Below are 20,757 nucleotides of genomic sequence, written 5' to 3'. Positions count from 1 at the left end.
TTAGTTTTAGCTGACTATGAGCATGCCATTAACTTGGATTCAGATAGGCAACTTTAATTTTAATGAAGTATGTTAAAATTTACATTTCCCTCCATTATTTTGTTATATGCATGCATGGCATATTTTGGGTTATAGTCAGTCACACAGCTAAAACTTACTCAGATAATATAGATATAACTATCTATGCCGCATTTTTCTTTCCAAAAGGATTTTTCAGATTTTAGGTTTATTCGTGTTTATTTGGTGAAAATGAATTGATATCACATAAATGTATAAAGACCTTGTCATTTCTCTACCTCAGGAGGGTGCTAAATTTTAGCATAAAAAAAAAGTTAATGCTAAATCCCTACCCATCTTGAATGATTACCATTGACCCTGACTCATAAATGTGACTGCCTTCTTTGTCTTTTTGTTATTTTTTATTTGTTTATTTTTGAAAGACAGGATAAATTCAAATGCAAGTGCTGATACACCAATTATTTACTGCAGTCTTGCAGTTGACAGATCTGTAACTCTCTCCAAACACACTGTTTTGAAATCAATCATTTCACGCATCAGGTTAAAAAGACCTGCAGAATGACGTTGTCTGCCTCTGTGAACTCATAGACATAATACATACTTTATGTATGTATTATGTCTATGTGTGAACTAGCCGTGCATTGCTCGACGAGCACTAGGACCCGGATGAGCAGAGATTTGGCCTGGTCTGCACGCGCCCCTGTCGTGTCAAAAATGTAGTGTTGGCCACACGCGCGCTGCACAAGATGCTGCTGTGCATTACAGTGAGGGACTATTGAAGTCTGTTACGGAGTACTCAACAAAATTATTCTCTTCGACATGGAGATCAAAGATTCCACTTGTGAGTATGATTTTTTTTTTGTGTTCGAAATAAGTAATACTGCGTTAGATTAGCTTTTTATAATTATGAAAGTAAGTCAGTCGCACCTTTTCTGTTTACCTGTGTTGGTAAATGAATCTGATGTTATTACACAATTATTGTTTTTGATTTCAAAAGGAAACCTTATCAAGACACTTAAACCGTTCTGTTAGTGATGCAATAGATGGTTAATATCTGAATGGATGGAAAGCATCATTATGTCCGTGTAAGACTATAGGGCAATCACGAAAAGGATGGCTTTTTGTTTCCCTTATGGTCATAAAAGTAAATAATTATTTCGTTAATTATTATGCCTTATATACATTTACTGTTATTATAACCATTTATGTAGATATTTTGGTGGATAGGCCTACAATTTAATGATTTTTGTTATTATGTGTTATTATGTCCCCAGAATATATGTGCCAGTTTTGTTTGCATCATAGCTCCGCCTTATAGAAAAGATGTACATTTCCTTAAAAAAGCATCATGACATCAAAGTGACATCATAAACCTTTCAGCATGTGAACCCGTCAAGCAGGGGACAATCTTGAATAGTAAACCCTATTGTCATGATTTTCCACAGTAAATAAAAATGTTTAAAATAGACTTGCTCTTAAATGCATACTTGAAGTCTATTTTTGTATAAAAGCTTTAATAAATATGCTTAAAATTCACTCTTTAAAATCAAAAAGGCTGCTATTTTGTGGAATGACACTTATATTGATTAAATATCATTCTTTTCATTTCTTTTATGTACGTCAAAATCATATTTTGTTAAAGGCCCAAATGAATATATCTAGTGTAAGGAAAGCAAACTGTGTAACAAAATTAATAACAGTAACATTTTAACTCCTGTTTAATTAACACACCTCCTCATTATATTAAAAAGCCAGACCTTTCACAACCATGCTGGCAAATTGTGCATTACTGCTGTAAAATATAAAAAATATATATATCATACTCTCATCCTGTATTCTTCATGTCCCTCAATTTCCATTGAACCAGCTATCAGCTCCTTCATCCTGCTGTTCAGAGCTGGTTAAAGGCCAGTACAGCATGAAGGCTATTCATGATTTGAAAGTAGAAATCCTTTCTCCTCATGGAGGAAATCCGCTTGAGAATGTGTTCAACTCTTGTTTGTTTACATGGATGCCAGGAAAAAAAGCCCATCAGCTACTTGTTGCTGTTTTCAGTTATGGGGGATTTTGGAAATGCATTAGTGAGTTTAGACACATTGGTCAAACTTACACCTTCAGATTTGATGTAAACTGTAGGGTAAACTGTGTAAACTGTGTGCTCTTACCCTGCTATGAATCATTAGTTTTTCATTATGTTTAAAAACAGTTCAAAAGTGTGGGGTTGGTAATGTGTTCATTTTGAATGTTTGTATTTTTTTATTATTATTATTATTATTTTTTTTAATGTTTTTTTATATATACATTTATATTGAGGTGTCTCAATAAAAGGCTCACAAAGGCTGTATTAAATTGATCAGAGCTACAGTATAAACAGTAATACTTTGAAATAGTTATTACCATTTATAGCAACTTTTCTATATTAATATAATATATTGTGTAATTTATTCCTATGTTGGCGAAGCTGAATTTTCATCAGCAATTAGTAGTTAAATTAATGGTTTGTTTTATTCCCAATTGACCCTTCACAAAGACCCACCTCCCTTAGTTACTGTTGCTATGTCTGACAAGCTGTGGTGCTGTCACGCCACACATCATGTTCTCTCACACAGTGAAAAATACATTGTGAAGCAAAGAGGAGACTAATGATGCACCGATAGAGAAAACAGAGCAGGTTATTTTTGGTATGAAACAAAGTATCTGGTTTCAAATGTTATCTTTTTTTATTTTAAGAAATTCAAACAATAAATACAGTTTTTGGGGCTCTTTAATATGCCGTGACAGATCACTTTAGCGCCAAAGTTCAAGTGGCATGTGAACCAATCATCTCTTCCTCACCAAATAAACATGAATGAACATCAGAAAAAGGCATCTTGTTTCAACCACTGAAATACATCAACACCCACCATTTTTCAAGTCCACTGACGTTAATCTACTCTCCTGTCTGGTTTGTTTGTCGAACAAAATGGCAGATTCAGCGTTATGATTGGTCAGATTGCCTGTCAATCAAACTCCCGGAGAAGGGTCATTTGCTTTTTTAATCACTGATTAATTGATTGACAGCAATTCTAGTCATATATATCGGGGGTTTTCAAACTGTTGATTGCAGAATGGAACAAGGTGGGTCACACAAAGTCACTTGGCTGTAGTTAAATTTGCATTTCAATGACACACAGACTCACACAGTTCAGTCTAGGGCTGCACGACATTAATACGAACTGCAATATCCTTAGTGTGATTTTTGAATTGCAATTAAGTTACGTGTTTTGAAGCGCGGGTGCGCACGAGTTGTAATAACAGTGAAGGTCTCAGAGCAATGTCATTAAAAGGTTCAATCGGTCCGCATTATTAAAGAGAAAAAACTTACTCACTTCAATACACTATATTCTGCATGAGATTGCATACACCAGAAAATTCAAATGTTACGAAAACGGTTTCAGGTAGGCCATGTTCATTCATTTCTATCGTCTGTTTGAACTCTGCACTTAATGTCATCCAGTTTTTTTTTTTGTTTTTTTTTAACGAGACACATCTGTTTATTATTTTGTACCTATTTCACAATTATTTTAATCTCTAAACTCTTTTAGATAGCTCTGCTTTGCTTCTTATGCTTTTCTAAAAAAGTGTTGGATTGTGCTCCGTTCTCGCCGACACACACGGAAGGAACATGAATGCATTTTTCTTTTTTATTCTACAACAAAACACAGCAAGCACAGATTACAGTTCACTGGAGTGATCCTGTTTGACTTTTTTATGCACATTTCGTATTTTAACATCTGTAAACAAATAAAAACTTAAATACTAGTAGTGAAAATTTTCAGTGGCACTCTAAAAAAATTGTTATTTTTCTTAAATACTTAATTTCTGTCATCAAACTTTTAAGTAAAATTAGGCTTAAAGTAATGTCAACCATGTTTTTTTTTTTCTCAAATATTTTGTCTGAATTGCACTGATTTCTCCAGTTCCTTATGCACAGGCTTACATCTATAAATACCCATGGCCAAACAGACAAAAGCTTCTTTTTTCCACAGCTTGTGAGCCTGATGGGTCTGCACAGGCCTGACACTGTCTCTCACTCCAGCATTCCTCAGCCCAAACGCAGCCGTCGAGGGCAGCTCTTGTCTGTTGAAAAATCACACAGAGTTTTAATGTTACAGAGGAGCAGGAAAGGTCCTTGTGTGTGACCCTGTAGGCCCTTCCACACTCGTGTCCTCAAACGCTGGAAATCAAAGACAGTCATCGCAGGGGCTTGCTGTGGATGACCGTGTTAACCCCTTAAAGAAAGAAGTTCAGATACTGAGTTCTTGGATAAAGCTGGAAGAGCTTTCCCTAATCACCCTTCCTCAATCCCATTATAATCATGCAAAATAGCAACCAAGATATGAGTAGGAGTAGTGACTAGAACTTAAAGATCTATAAAGATTTGTATACATGTTTTAGCTTTTTTAGTCTTTCTAAATGTGTATCAACTGGTTTTGTCCATACAGTGAAATTCAGTGGGGTCCAAAACAAAATCAGACTCCATTTACTTTAAAGGGGTCAATTGATGACTTGGGTCAGAAAGCTCCTGGATTTCATGAAACAGTATGTTAATTTGTCTTTAGAAGATGAACAAAGACGGAATTCTGAAAATGAATGAAGACAAACCAGCCCTTTAACTATGGACATAATAAAAACACATATGTTCCACATATAAAGAAAGTCGGACAGATTTAAACAACAGAAACAGAAATGATGACAGGATATTTTTCTTTTTGGGTGTACTGTCCCTTTAAGAAAAGAAAAAAACTGTTTTAGAAGGCTACTTTCAAATGTTTTCCATCTGCTAGATCAGTGTTGTTATTAACCACTACTAATAATAACCAAATACTTTAAAGCTAATTAAGAAAAATGGCAAAAGCACATAACAAATTGCTGACACTGTACTGAAATTGAAAACTGAAAATATACAAATAAAAAATGTTATTGTGTAGAACGTACAAATGCAATGACTGCAGCGTAGAGTCACAGTGCACAGACGATGGGAAAAGATATTGCAAAAGGCTGCTCTGTTCTATGAATCCAACCAGTTATTAGCTAACACTTTTTGTGTTGGCATTGTAACGTTCATTTTTGATGTACTTTGTGCTGACGAGCATGTTAGTCCTCTGGTGTCTCTTGACTGCCGTTCATTTTCTGATTGGTAGCAGAGTATCATAATGCAACTGCATAATACTTGGTTGCAGATCCAGAAGAGACACTCAACAGTCCTCCAAATGTTTTTGTGAATGAAAGTTCAAGTGTGAATGCCACTGAATAAAACCATCATCCCTGTGGTTTACAGAATCTGTAATGTTAGCATTATCCTCCAACCAGAAAACATTTCTTGGGGTGAAAAGACATTTAGGAGTTTAAATGAAGCATCTCAAATTTCAGTGGTTGCACAGTGCATGAAGTAAACAGTCATAAAATGCATATATAAACGTATATAGACTTGTTGCAGGAGGATCCAGCGAGTTTTCATCCACTAAAATATTGAGTTACTAAAATATTGAGTATTATAATTTAGCCATCTCGCACTGATATCCTGATATCGATGACCTTGACTGGTGTTCATCAAAGCTGCTTCTATGTATCGGCCTACTTGTGTGTCCTGCATAGCTATGGCACGTGACGTCTACCCACCCTGAATCAGACAGCTGATAAACATTTTTAAGGATGGTGTGGCCGTGGTATTCTACATATGAAGCTTGTAGGATCTCAACCCTCATTCCTCACCATCACAGGAGAAACCAAACATGGTCTGTGGATAAGACCACTAAACAGGAACAGGTGGTGTGTGTTGTGGATATGGAGTGTGCTATGATTTTTTGTAGTGTTTTGTTGGAAGCCGCCCATATGGGAGAGTCCAGAGCTGAGAGAGAGCGTGGTAGTTAATGGAGGACTGATGGTATGTCAGTTTTGGGGGTGTGTGGAGGAGAGGAATAGGAAGCAGAAGGTTAGGGATGATAGAAACTGCTGTCATCAGCCAAGACAGGAAGCTACAGCTGCAGGACATATCCCCTTACCCACAATGCCCTTGCCTCAAGACCGCACAGCTGCTTTCCTTAGAATTTGTTTAGCAAGCGATAGTGTGTTTGTAATTGTGTTCAATGATGTATAAAGGTAATGTATGTTTGCATTGAATTTCTGAATGCAATGTGCTGCATTGTCCTATTATATTATTTCCTCAAAGGTGATGTCATTGTGTAATTTTGGAATTCTGGAATGTTGTTTAAAAGTGTGCGCAGTTTAAACAAAGCAAGTACTTTTTTTCAATATCTTCGAATGTAAATTGCTGTATTGCAGATTCCCAGGATAAAAAAAGCAACCAATACAATATTACAATTATAATTCAACTAGAACAATAAAAACAGTTTATTTTATTAAAATATTTTAATTGATTTGTATTAATGAAATAAGTTTCAATTTAAATATTCATATGCATGTGTTTGATCTATTTGAATCATTTTAGATTTTTTTCAGTGTAGAATTTGGCGTTTGAATTATAATTACATAACAGTAATTATATAGGCTAAGGTATAATAAAATATTATTTTACTAGTTATATTATATTTACATATACATATATTTTTATAAATATTATATATAACTAGATACTATATAAAATTCTAAATAACTTAATATCTAATCATTATAAATAATAGATAAATAATTTAAGTTTATTCATTTAATACATTTATTTACTATTTGTAATAATAAAAAAAAAGTAATTATAGTTTTTGTGAGTTAAGTAATTAAATATAAATATCAGTAATTATGTAATGTCTTTAAGTTGTTTGGTGATCAGTTGTCCCATTTATTTAGTTAGGTATTTATGTCTACTGTTTTTCATTTGACAAAGTAAAAATGTTTTCAGAATTAACGGTGAATTTATGTAAACAAGATTTGATTTGATTATGAATATATTTAAATATATTGTTTCCTGCTGAATGTATTGCTGTGTAATGGCAGTACTGGAGTCTATAGCCTGATTAGAAAAGTGTCTCTCTGTAGAAACTGGTCAAACCAATTATCTCTAGCTGGATCACTTGCACATATGACTAATAAAAGTGTTGATAAGAGAAGTCTTCATTTTCAGTTGGTCTGTCTTTTGTCACTTTAAACTTAAATACAATGTGTTTTTGGTCTGTGAGAGCCAGCAGACAGCACGGGCGCATTAAAAGAGCCACTGAAGCAGTCAGATGGGGTTCACCAACCTCACATTCCCACAATTGCACGGCAGCAAAAACAGGCGAGACTTCAGAACAGCTGTAACTGAACTGACTGTGCTTAGTTCCACAAACTTGACCGAGTTTCCAAAGAGAAGCATGGTCAGCAGAAGACACAGAGGCACAGAGAGTGTTGTGTGGGAACTTGAGTTGCTCGGAAAAGGGACGGGTCGCTCCTTTGCCCATGTCAGCGAGTGCACAACCAGACAATGGTCCTCTGGAGAGCTGTGGCCCTGCAGTTGTGTTTGCTCAGTACAATAACAGAGTCATCCTACTCTCTGCTCTCGGAGTTTCCGCCTCCTACTCTTCTTCCGCCCCTCTCTTTTTCTTGTTTCCCCTAACAGACACATACACATTCATGTTTCCGGCGAAGTTAAATGGCCATGAAGCGAATTCAACCCGAAAGATAACTTATAATGTTATATCTGTTAATTTTGATAACTTATAAGGTATGATTAAGAGTGATGCCTTTTGGAGATCTTGCACTCTTTAACCTGTTAACTGTCACCCGTCCGCTCTGTGGGACGCCTACATTTACTTCACTATATTATAATTAAATCTAATCTAATCTTGACAAACTATATATCGTTGCAAAGGTCTAAGACTCCCAAATATATATTTTAGCAATGTTTTTTGTTAAAAGTTATGTAGGAAAAGTAATAGATTATTTTATGACAAGAGTGCACCCTCAAAAATCTACATTATAACAGGAATTTTGACCTTTGTTAAAAAACCACCAGATGTTCATTCTGTAATATGTTTGAATTTATTCTAGGATTACCAAATGTGTGGATTTTTATTGTTGTTGTTGTATTAAAACTGATTAGACTTAATATTTAAATGATTAGAATTTTTGTACACTTAAAGGAATAGTTTCCCCAAAAATGTTTAGTTGTTTCCCAAATGATGCACTTTACACTATGTACTCAATTGTCTAGTGTATAAATTATGTAAGGTTATTTTATCATCCATCATCAGAGTCTTCCACACTGATTACATTAATCACACTAAAATGGCATGGACTAGTGCAAAAATCATAAGAACAGATCTGGTGAAATTTACATTACTGTACATCATTTGCTCACCAATGAGTCCTCTGCAGTGAATGGGTGCCGTCAGAATGAGAGTCGAAACAGCTGATAAAAACATCACAATAATCCAAAAGCGATCCACATGAGTCCAGTCCATCAATTAATGTCTTGTGAAGTGAAAAGCTGCATGTTTGACAAAACAAACTCATCTACATCTTGGATGGCTTCAGGGTGAGTCCATTTTCAGTATTCCTTTAAAATGATACAAGACAAATTCACCAAGTAACATAAATCACTATTGTTGTTTTTAGTGTTATTTCAGCCACTGAAGTCTTCACATTTGTGGCCTCATTCCACTTTTTATCTTACACAGGATAGTTTTTTTGACACAAGTTCTCTTTTATTCTTCACCTTTTCATTGATCTTCGCTGTACAATTTAGAAGTAATGAGTAATGCTTAAATGTTATATTTAATGTATACTAATGAATTAATTGTAGCTTACATATAAGAAGCTTTTAGTTGTGCTATTTTGGTTACTAGCCGTTTATATGCATAGCATGGAATCTGTAACATGAATAGGGTCGCACATTTGCATACTGAGAAATATTAAATGAACAGGATGATGCTCAAAATAGAAGTGCAAGCTCAGAAAAGATCCTTTATTTTGATTTCCCCCTTGTTTGCATAGTGGTATGCGTCCTCTGCTTCAAAGTAGCGTTTGTTTTCGGAGCGGTGAGGGTCAAGAAAAGAAACATCATGAGCCATGTAACAGGTTTTTTGATCTGGTCCAGCCAGACAGAAAAAACACATTCAGGGCAAAAGCAAAAGAAAGGTCACATACTGCAGTAATTATTTGTGGCCAAGTAATTCCTATATGGCTAATAATTCCTAGATCAGCCAAGCCAAATGTGTGGCAGGTAGCCTTGAAAAGGGGCTTTTCCTTTCCAATCCCTCTCTCTTGAGCAGAGTCCGGGTGTAGTGTGAAGTGCTTACATGTGTTTCTGTATGAAAGAGACGAGTTAGGTACTTACCCCTGCTTTTTATTCCTTAGCAAGAAAGATGTGTGACTTTAATCACTTTAATCTGTTTCCTAACACCTACAGACAACCATGATAAATGTTGCTGCATTGTTGATTAGTTCTATATGTGAATGCTTATTCAGGGGGTTTCATGTTTCCTGTGTTTGTTAGCCCATTCATAAAAGTGCAGTTATTGTTCACTGTGCACAGATTTGGAAGAGTGCTACCATAAGAAATTAATTCAGGTCATACCTCTATCTCTGCTTATTTATTGCATTAAACCTTCAGGATATCATGTTCAGCCTTTTGGCAAGGTTTCCTCAACAAACAGACAAAGAAATCAGATATCCAACAGCTGAGGCCTGCTTCATGATGGTTTTTAAAAAGCTCAAATGGGCTGAATGGAAATGCCCAATCACTCCTAGTAGCATGGTTAGAAAATATATGAAAGTTGCTTAAGTATTTAAATCTTCTGATGTATGTAAGTGCAATGGGGTTCACAAATCTTAAGAGCACCAGTGACTTTCCCATGTCATCTTCTGCAAACATGTTTCTGGTCACTGATCCTGTCCTTGTCTCGAATCTCTGTGCAGGCATGGAGCACCTGGTGAAGGAGCTGAGTTTGCTTCTCAAGCTGCTGGAGAACGAGAGCGTGAGTTCAGCCACGGCAGAGAAGATGAGTGCGGTCCGAAACTTGGTCAAACAGCTGCAGCCATCCGGTGAGATTGAGCAGCAAATACATAACAACTGAGCAGAAACGCTTGGCCCAGGCCTCGCTAAAGAGATTCACACAGTAACGATTATAGCAATGTCAAAGTATTTCAGGCAGCAAAATTACTCTAAAAATGATTCCTAAAAAGTTTATTAAAAAAAATTAATGATGTATGTATGAAGGGTAAAACACACTTGTAATATTGCAAATGAATTAAATCATTTATTTATAAATTTATTTTATAGTGAATGGATCTGACTTCATATACATGAACACGTCTCTCTGTGGAAATGGTACCAGCTTTGTTGAATCATTGTTTGAAGAATTTGGTAAGTTTATCGCTGTATTTACTAAAACCTAAAAATTACTTTTTTTGAAAATTAAGAAATGGTGAACAGAGCCCCGCACATGACATGCAAGAAAAACAACTGCAAGTTTTGATGTATTACAATGTTTTATGTGATGCTTCGCAAAACAAAATAATATTTGACTTGCTATAAGGAATTTCTACGGAGCCCCGCACAAAAATATTGTGCTAAATCATGTGCACGATTTACTAATTCGTTCCCTCAATGTACTAAAACATGCACACGATAACTATTGCGTTCCCTCGATTTACCATTTCGTTCACTTGATTTATAAATTGTGCGCACGATTTACTAATTCGTTCCCTCAATGTACTAAAACATGCACACGATAACTATTGCGTTCCCTCGATTTACCATTTCGTTCACTTGATTTATAAATTGTGCGCACGATTTACTAATTCGTTCCCTCAATGTACTAAAACATGCACACGATAACTATTGCGTTCCCTCGATTTACCATTTCGTTCACTTGATTTATAAATTGTGCGCACGATTTACTAATTGGTTTCCTCAATGTACTAAAACATGCACACGATAACTATTGCGTAGTACCTTCGATTTGCTAAATCGCGTGCACAATTTAGCAAATCGAGGGAACGAATTTGTAAATACTGCGCACTATTTATAAATCAAGTGAACGAAATAGTAAATCGAGGGAACGCAATAGTAGTCGTGTGCACATTTTAGTACATTGAGGGAACGAATTAGTAAATCGTGCACACGATTTAGCCCACTATTTTTGTGCGGGGCTCTGTAGAAAGTAATATATTCTTTTGTTTTGCGAAGCATCACATAAAACATTGTAATACATCAAAACTTGCAGTTGCTGCTAAAAAGTTGCTTTGTTTTAACCATTTTCCCAGGATGTCATATAAATTGCATGTTGTAATTTTTCATTTTTGATGTTTGTTCTCAGACTGTGACCTGCAGGATCTCAGGGACTCACCTGATGAGATGAAAGATGTGGAGCAAGAGGAGGCGTCCAAGCACCCACCCACAAAATCGGTAAAAGAATATGTATCAAATACAAAAACATATGCTAGCGCTCAAAAGTGGGACAATCATCAAGGAACAAATTCACTTTTCACAGACAGTGTATGCCAAACGAGAATAATTAAAACCAAATTTAATAGTGTTTTAGACTGATGCAAATGCAAATTTAATGGAAAAATGATTGGTTTTGTTTTGTCAGAGTCCCACAGACACACCCCCTCCCCTCCCTACCACACCTCCTCCTGATGATTACTATGAAGAAGCGGTCCCGCTCGGAACAGGCACAACACCCCAGTATATAACTACTCGCAGTAAGTGCAAACACATTCAAGCCTAAGATGGCACAATAACAGACAGTTATGAAACCTAACACCATGTGCTTATTTACCAGACAACTCCAGCCCTCCAAACTCAATAGAGGATGCTTATTATGAAGACGCTGACAACAATTACCCAACTACTCATCTAAACGGGGCCAGCAAAAACTCCTGTAAGGAACCAGTACTGTTTTTATGCTTGTGCCTATGAAAATGTGCTAAATTTATAAGGAGTTTTAATAGCTGTTGATGTCAACAGACAATGATTCTGATGCACTCAGCAGTTCTTATGAATCCTATGATGAAGAGGATGAGGAAGCTAAAAGCAGAGAGAGGACACACCAATGGCCTTCAGAGGAGAGTCCAGTCAGTCAAATGAAAGACTGCCGCAAAAGCGCCTTCCTGCTTCGCAAGAAACGCTTCGGTCAATGGGCTAAGCAGCTAACGATCATTCGTGAGAACAGACTTCAGGTGAATCGTACTGGAACAATTAAATGGTCATGAGACCCCAGAACACATTTTTTGAGATGGGAACAGATATGTACTGGCTGCACAGTAAGTGGAAATTGGTTATTTTTTGCTGGTGGTTGGTTTGCTGTGCTCTTACCAACACAACTGGAAAATATGTTTTTGAAGGGACTTATATCGGATCAATTCAGCAAGCTCTAAACAAAGCATTTCTTCTCCACAGTGCTTCAAGAATCCCAAAGATCACTCTCCACACGTTGACCTCCCCCTAAATCTCTGCAATGTCATCTATGTGCCTAAAGATGGACGCCGCAAGAAGCATGAGCTTCGTTTCTCCATGCTGGGAGGAGAGGCGCTAGTGCTGTCTGTACAGAGCAAAGAACAGGCCGAGAGCTGGCTCAAGGTGCTTCATCGCAACATATGTCATAATATAATGACTTTTAATAACTAAATAAATGACTTTCAGTTATTTTATTATGTGAGAAGAAAGTCATGCACAGTTTTGTAGGAAATGCAGGGTTCCCATGGTTGTGGAAAACCTGGAAATATCAGGGAGTTTAAAAATGGTGATTTCCAGGCCTGAAAAGTCATTGAAATGATTACATTCTTAAAAAGTCAAGGACATTTCATAGTGAATGTAATGATTTCTACTTATGCTCAGCGTTATTTTAGTAGTATTATTTACATGGACTTGGGTATTTGTTAACATTTTAATTAGCAGATTTGTTTATATTTTCAACTTTCATTTTAATTTTAGTTGACTTTTTAGTGATTTTTACAAATCCAAATTTTTTTTATTTACCTTTATTGTATTTATATTTCAGTTTACATTTTAGTTATTTCAATACTTCAGTTAGTTGCTCAGGCCACATTTCAAAATTTAAGTTCCCTTTTAGTCAGTCACTTTCGACGTAAGGTTGGTGACCAACAAATTGCGAATCTCACCAGAGAGACCAAACTACTCTGAATGAAAACTATACAAGCCAATCCAAGTGCAAGCATAAAAAGGCAGCAGATGCACCACATGCATTCGGAGCAGAGCGATAACGTCGTTCTGCTCCTGCCAAGTTTTGTTTGTCTTCAGAGAATGAGTTCAGCACGCTCTAGAAAGCTCTTCTGTGTTGGTGGATAGTGCTACAGCGGTGGTGGTTTCCCATGTAGAGTGGGTTGCACGCATCAGGCTGCACTACCCCCTGTTTGTGTTGCAGCACGCTAAGAGCCTTTTTCCTTAAAAAAACATTGACAGGTGGGTGTGTCTTTGTAAAGACAATGTTGCATTGAGCCTTCGGCAGAGGATGCTTGAGTAGGGCCTTTGCCAGCTCTCTCTAACCGCCCACTGCTGAACGCTGGCAAAGGCCCTACTCAAGCATCCTCTGCCCAACCTTGGAACCAGATAAGTGTTGCACTGCACTCTCAGCCCGGTTTGGTTAGGGCCAGGAGCTGCCTGAGCTGGGTCACTGTGTTCCACCTCGCTGCCCCACTGCGGGTACTTTGGTGGTTTCACTGGTGCCAGTTGTACAGTATCTGGAAACCTGGCTGCAAGTAGACAACGTATGCAAATGTGCATTGGCTCGATTAGTTTACATTTGAAGTAAATTTGACTTTTTTAGCGAGATTCCCAATTTGTTGGTCACTGATGTGACGTCTCCGTTCCCTCCTTCAGGGAATGAGGGTTACAATACGTAACCGAGACGTTTTTCTTTTTTACTTTATTTCAGCTGCAATGCCAATTTTGTTTATAGTTTGAATTTTGGTTAGCAATAACAACGCTGATGTTCAACTCTGAAATATCTCTTTCTCTAGAAATGTATATTTGACAGTACAGTACCTATGAACTTATTAAATAAAAGTAATTTGGTAATCAAGAATGACAGAATAGTAGAGATGAAATAGTCGAAAAGTGTGTGAGCCCTGGAAGTCATTTTTCTCTAACAATGATACAGCATTTAGGGCTTATTATGCAAAATTATTTGACCAATCATAATCAAGGATTAATCACACTGAAACTGATCACTGTATAGCAATCATTTTTGTAAACATATTCCCAATAATGTTCTGACTGTTTTCAGTTTTCATAGTGTTGTGGTATCATGGATCAGAATAAATCTGATTCTGACGGATTTTATTCCATTTTATTTTATTAGTTGCATAAATCTCTTCTGTTAAAACTATGTAGGTCATTCAGGAAGTAAGTAAGCTGGCAAACAACATAAATGGAAAAGAGAGTTCATCTTCTCCCAAGATCCTGCGAAAACTAGAGCTGGATAAGGTAAGGCTGAATAGATTACTAGCATCCTAGAGTACACTACGGCTAAACTCTACTGATTACAATATTGACCAGCGTGGTGATCCCTTCAATTGCTGTCTGTCTTTTTCCTGGTTATTGCAGATAATGGGACCAGATAAACAAACTTCTGATTCTGACAGTGCAGCCAATGGAGACGTTACCCGTGAGATCTGTGAGAACGGTACAAACGATCAGCTTCTTTGCCTAGCGTATGCTTTTGTGGTCAGAGTCGGTTTTCCAGGTGTGGTTTAATCTTGTTAGTTCTGTGATGTCATGCTGAAACAATGGCATTAGGAAGGATGTAGCTGCTCTGTGCAGTACTTCCGGTGTCTTTGATGTGTCCAGAGGTTTAAAGTTTGTCCTTTTTAGTAAGTCACATCCATATTTTCTTGTTTTTTTAATGTTTTGTATCAGCATACACATTATATTGGTACTATATGGAATATCAGCCAAAGCTAGAAATAATTTCTTATTGATCATGAATGGCCATTCGTCCCCTTGGAATTATAAGGTTCTGTCTGACATTTTTGTCAAAATTGAGTTATTCCCATATAGTTATTCTGTGACAGTTTATTTAAATTATGTAATAGATTTTTTATGTTGTATACATTATGGGATTTTTATTTAAAAAACAATAAGGTTCTATCTACACAGTTGAATGGAATGCAAAAACTTTGAAGCTCATTAACTCAAAACTACTCGGAATGCAGATAGAACCTTATAATTCCAAGGGGACGCAATATTGAAATTAACTGTCCATGTTCATTTCCTCTGTGTTTACATTTGGATTTCCTTTTATCCAAAGCGACTTACAAATGACGACAATGGAAGCAATCAAAATCAACAAAAGAGCAATGATATGCAAGTGGTATAACAAGTCTCAGTTAGCTTAATGCAGTACATGAAGCAAGGTTTTTTTTAAATCATATAATAAATAAAAAGAAAAAAACTTAAAACAACTTGTTAAATTTTTAAATGTTATTTTAGTAAATCTCAAAATTATTATACATTTTTCATACTGTATATATAATGTTGTCATGCCTAAATTAAATTGCATTTAAAACTATTGATTTTAGTTTGTAATATTTCATTCTTATCTATACAAAATAATAATACAAAAAAATGTTTAATAATGATTTATTTGGACAAAATAGTATAGAATTAGCCATTCAGCCATTTATTTGTTATTGTCCAAAACATGAAAATAATTATTGGTTCATTGCTGTGGTCCAGAGGTCTTTTATAAGTCATTTAATTTTAAAACTAAGTTTGGGGACTTTTAAATTTCAGGATTAGAAATAGCGCACATTACTGGATTCGTTAAGTTCACTTTTCAAGTGTTACAGATGGATCTTGACTTAAAGTATGTAAAAAAACACTTGAATACACATTGCTGCAAGAAACACTTAAGTTATACACTTAAGTATGCAGTTTCCCCTCTCCTCAACACTGCAAACAAAGGAAGTCAAAGGCATCTTTGGAAATAGAATCCAAACATTTGTTTTGTGTCTTGTTCTTGCACTATAAGCATCCTCTTATGATGCTTCCTGTGCTTCTTCCTGTAGGGAAGGGCAAAAAAGGGACATTCTCTGAGCTGACTGGATCTATGAGTCGAGCCGCTGGCAGGAAAATCAACCGCATCATCACTTTCTCCAAGAAGAAGCCGCCCCTACCGGCCGAAACCAACACGCTTTCCCACCTGGATGACAATCCCCGTTGTGGTGAGAGGACATGAATCCACCGAGCCTTTGTGTTTAGCTGTGGATCATTTTCAGATTTGGAGACTTTCCTGCAAGTTTCTGATGCTTTCTTGTCTTTTGCTAGGTTACTTGAATGTCCTGGCCAACCAGTGTTGGAAGGAGCGCTGGTGTTGTGTGAGGAATGGGACTCTGTATCTCCATAAGGACAGAGGGGACATTCACTCCCATGTGAGTGCTTTAGCCCTCCATGGTGTAGAAGTCTCACCTGGTCTTGGACCCAAACATCCTTTTGCCTTCCGCATCATGCGAGCGAGCAGAGAAGTGGCCGCCCTGGAGGTAAAAAAATATGGATCTCTGTTACATTCTAAGATCTTTCATTAAAACAGCATATGGATAAGTCTGTAATATGATCAACCTCAGGCGAGCTGTTCTGTGGAGATGGGCCGCTGGCTGGGGGTTTTGTTGGCTGAAGCAGGTAGTGCTACCACCCCCGAGGCACTGCATTATGACTATGTGGATGTGGACACCATCAGCAGCATCCAGAACGCAGCACGGCACTCTTTTCTGTGAGTAGAACTGAGGATATTTAGCCCGTTCCAACTGGAATGTGTAAAGAAGTTCACTCAGATTCGTGGTCGTTTCATGCTAATACTTATTTTATTAAATGTTTCATGCCATAGGTGGGCGACCTCCTCTAGCAGCACCTCCACAGATCCACGGACTTATGATGAAGTACCTTATGAAAGCTTTTTGGTAAGGTGTTAAGTTAAAAATGTATATCACATATGTATTTACTTATTTAAATTTAATTGCATTTCAGTAAAAAATTATTTTGTGGTGTTTGGTAAAATCACACCCCTCAGCAACAGTAAAGACTTTTCTATGGTGTTTATTTGAGTTTTGTATTCATCAAAAAGTCCTGAATAAAATATCAGTTTCCGCAAAATTATTAAACAGCAGCATCCATAATGATAAGAAATGCTTTTAACACCAAATCAGCGTATTGAAATGATTTATAAAGGATCTTGTGACACTAAAGCCTGCGGTCATCATGCTGAAAATGCTACTTTTTCCATTACAGCAATAAACCACATTTTGAACGGTATTTAGATTGAAAAGGTAACTGTAATAACATTTCACATTATTGATATTTTTCTGTATTATCAAATAAATGCCTTGTTGAGCATAAGAAACTTCATTTAAAAATATATATTTTTTTAATTACTGATCCCAAACATTTGAACAATAGTGTAAATTCTTGGCATTCATGATCAAAGAGTATTAATGAAAACTGATCGTTTTTGCTGTGTTAGGAGGTTACTTAGAGATTTTTATGACATTTGAAAAGAATGTTTCAGCCAAGTTGGGTCTTGTTTCTGGAGTTAAATGGAGAATAACCTGAGTTCTCTTAATTTTTTTCAAATTAGCACGAAAGTCAGCAACAAATACTGTATGTCTTGCTGTTTTATTCTCTGGATTACTTCCTAAAATCATTTCATAGTACCATTTCTTTCTTTGTTGGGTGATTTAAGTTGTGCAACAGTCTATGTTATGTCTAGTCAGCTACAAATCTCGTCATTGCAACGACGTTCCTGTTAAAGGTTTTGTTTCCACACAAACTGTTATTACTTCTCATTTTTTCCCCATCTAATCTGTCTCTTTTCCACCAGCAGGTAGAGGACAATCAGTCTAATCTGAAGCAGTATTCCTCTATGTCCAGTGTGGATACAGCCAAGGTTGACCCACAGATCACAGTGAAGCGACACGGTACCTCTAAGTTGTTTCCACTAGAAAATCACTTTTTTTTTTTTCAGCATCATCTAGACAAATGTACAAACACAATCATAGCTGTACTTGTTAAATACCATTTATGAAAAATTCCGTCTTATTTTTGTGTTGTAGCTGTGAATCACTACGGTAAATATGGAAAGACGAGGGCGGAAGAAGATGCACGACGGTATCTCAGTGAGAAAGAGCAGCTCGAGAAAGAAAAAGAAGTACTCAAGAAGAACCTGTTGTCACTGCGCTCAGAAAAGAGGGTGGTGAAGCAAGAGCTGAAAAAGGCGACTGGTGAGAGAGAGAATTGACTGGTTTGAGTGTTAATCAATAACATTCAAGGTGGTCTGTTCCCATTTTTTTGCAGTATTTGGCTCCACCTACTGACAATATGCACAGTTATGGGAGATGTTCATTAAATGTTATGTGGATATTGTAAACTGCCATTCAAAAGTTTGGGATCAGTAAGATTTGTAATGTAATGTAAAGAAGTCTCTTTTGCTCATTAAAGCTGCACTTATTTAATCAGAAATACAGAAAAAACCCAGTAATATTTTGAAATATTATTGCAATTTAAAATAATGGTTTTCTATTTTAATATAATTTAATCCTATGATGCAAAGCTGATTTTTCAGAATAATTATTCCAGTCTTTAGTGTCAATTCTTCAGAAATCATTCTTAAATGTTGATTTATTATCAATATTGGAAACAGTTTTTCTGCTTATATATATATATATTTGAACCTATAATACTTTTTTTATGATTCTTTGTTGAATAAGAAGTTTGATTTTGTAACAGTGTATACACAACCAAGTTTGGGGTCAGTATTTTTATTTTTTAAAGAAATGCTTTTATTCAGTAAGGATGTGTTAAATTGTCAAGAAGTTATAATAACGACTTATATTGTTATAAAATATTTCTTTTTTATATAATCTCTGTTCTTTTAAAATCTGTTCATCAAAAAATCCTGAAAAAAGTAGCAGGTTCCAAATAATGTTATTAAGCAGCACACTTGTTTCCAACATTTATAATAAATCAGCATATTGGAATGATTTCTGAAGGATCATGTGACACTGAATGCTGAAAATTCAGCTCTGCGTCACAGAAATAAATTCTATTTTAAGGTATATTAAAATAGGAAACCATTATTTTAAATGGTAATAATATTTTACAATATTACATTTTTTTTCTGTATTTTTGGTCAAATAAAATATGGTTTGAAACCCATTTAAAAAAATCTTACTGATCTCAGACTTTTGAACAGCAGTATACATGTGTGCATCATCAGATAAACAGCAGAAAGCTATGGAGCAGCATCTGGCCCAGCTGGAGGAAAGCTGTCGTCAGAAGGAAGCTGAGCGTGTGGACCTGGAGCTGCGACTTACGGAGGTGAAGGAGAAACTGAAGAAGTCTCTGACTGGAGGAATGCTGGGGGCGCCTGTGGAAAACAAACCTACCATTAAGGTACAAATATCCCTTTCCCTCAGCCGAACTTGATTCTGCAGTAACATTTATTTATATCTTAATACCTCTAGGTTCCAGTAAAAAAAAAGGAAGATATTTACAATGGTGCCACTGTGCCGGTCAACTGTGCATCTGAAATGAAGAAACGCCTCCCTTCCGTCTATGCATCCACCAGAGGAAATGTCATGCAGAAAGCCAAGGTGTACAGTTACACAAATATTCAATAAAACACATGGTGATGCTTGAGATGTATAACTGTCAACAATTATAAATGTTTCATTATATTCTTTTTCATGTGTTATACTTATCTTTTGTTTTTATTCTGTCCTTACTTTCTGTTTTGTTTATTTTGTATTTAGGAATGGGAGTCAAAGAAAGTGATGTAATTATGGCACGGTCATCAGGAGAGACTGAGGATCTGTTTAAGAGTGTTAAAGGAATAGTTCACCCTAAAATAAATGATATGCTAAACATTTACTCACCCCCAGACCATCCAAGATGTTAATGAGTTTTTGCTTCATCGTAACAAATTTGAAGAAATTAAGCATTGCATTACCTACTCACCAATGTCTCATCTGCAGTGAATGGGTGCCGTCAGCATGAGAGTTTAAACATCTGATAAAAACATCACAATAATCCACAAGTAATCCACATGACTTCATAATGAGTACATTTCCAGCAATTTTCATTTTTGGTTCATCTATTATTTTAAAGCGAAGAAGAGATTGTCCGTTCTGTCCACTACATTGCACTTATGCAAGGGACAGTTGATTGTATATTTGATGGTAGCCTGTAAATAAAAATGAATGTTAAAATAAAAATTGTATGAAGATGGCAAGGATAAGAGAATGTTCAAGAAACAAAGTGTTTTATAAACACCTGTTTGTTTTAAAATAAGTGTTAAAATAGGTGCCTGAATTCTATGAAAACTGTGTGTTATGTTTATTACCATATTCTGCCAGAGGATACAGATGTGGCCTGCTGATCTCTTTGTGCAGTTTTGAGAACAGTGTTAATATCTCTCTTTCTTACGTTATGTGAAACTGAACTGCCATTTTCCCCTTTCGTTAACACTAGGGCACTTAATTTACCAGATTTATTTATTTCTATTTTGTACATAAAAGCAGTATAAATAAAATAATCATTGTTTTTTTTTTTCTCTTTGCAACATATCGGTAGTTTCTTGTATTAAAAGTGTTCAAAAATTGCTTTTTTGGAGTTATGTTTATTTAAGCAAATGTCATTTTTAGTTTAAGTTTTGTGTATAATAACATTAACTCAAATGGGCTTTGCTTCTAAAAGCTGTGAACTGGGGGAAAAGTCATGGGTTTAACAGCATTCATCAACATTTGATG

General features: G+C 36.0%; 1 protein-coding gene across 2 annotated transcripts; it reads left to right on the top strand.

Annotated features, from left to right (window-relative positions):
• Positions 1-720: 720 nt before the first annotated feature.
• Positions 721-20,609, top strand: LOC127941278 (actin filament-associated protein 1-like 1). 2 transcript variants are annotated; one of them, XM_052536196.1, is made up of 19 exons: positions 721-859; positions 9,910-10,035; positions 10,274-10,357; positions 11,313-11,401; positions 11,589-11,700; positions 11,781-11,879; positions 11,966-12,177; positions 12,398-12,577; positions 14,351-14,443; positions 14,564-14,642; positions 16,027-16,182; positions 16,286-16,497; positions 16,582-16,727; positions 16,842-16,914; positions 17,835-17,928; positions 18,064-18,231; positions 19,227-19,402; positions 19,474-19,602; positions 19,762-20,609. In XM_052536196.1, exons 1-19 carry the CDS (start codon positions 838-840, stop codon positions 19,786-19,788), a joined length of 2,277 nt encoding a protein of 758 aa, XP_052392156.1. In that variant the 5' UTR covers positions 721-837; the 3' UTR covers positions 19,789-20,609. The 2 variants fall into 2 exon arrangements, with proteins under 2 accessions (XP_052392156.1, XP_052392155.1); XM_052536195.1 differs by having other exon boundaries at positions 17,832-17,928.
• The last annotated feature ends 148 nt before the right edge of the window (positions 20,610-20,757 follow it).

Source organism: Carassius gibelio, chromosome A21, assembly GCF_023724105.1.
Source record: "Carassius gibelio isolate Cgi1373 ecotype wild population from Czech Republic chromosome A21, carGib1.2-hapl.c, whole genome shotgun sequence".
Lineage (NCBI taxonomy): Eukaryota > Metazoa > Chordata > Actinopteri > Cypriniformes > Cyprinidae > Carassius > Carassius gibelio.
This window is presented reverse-complemented; position numbering and strand designations above follow the sequence as displayed.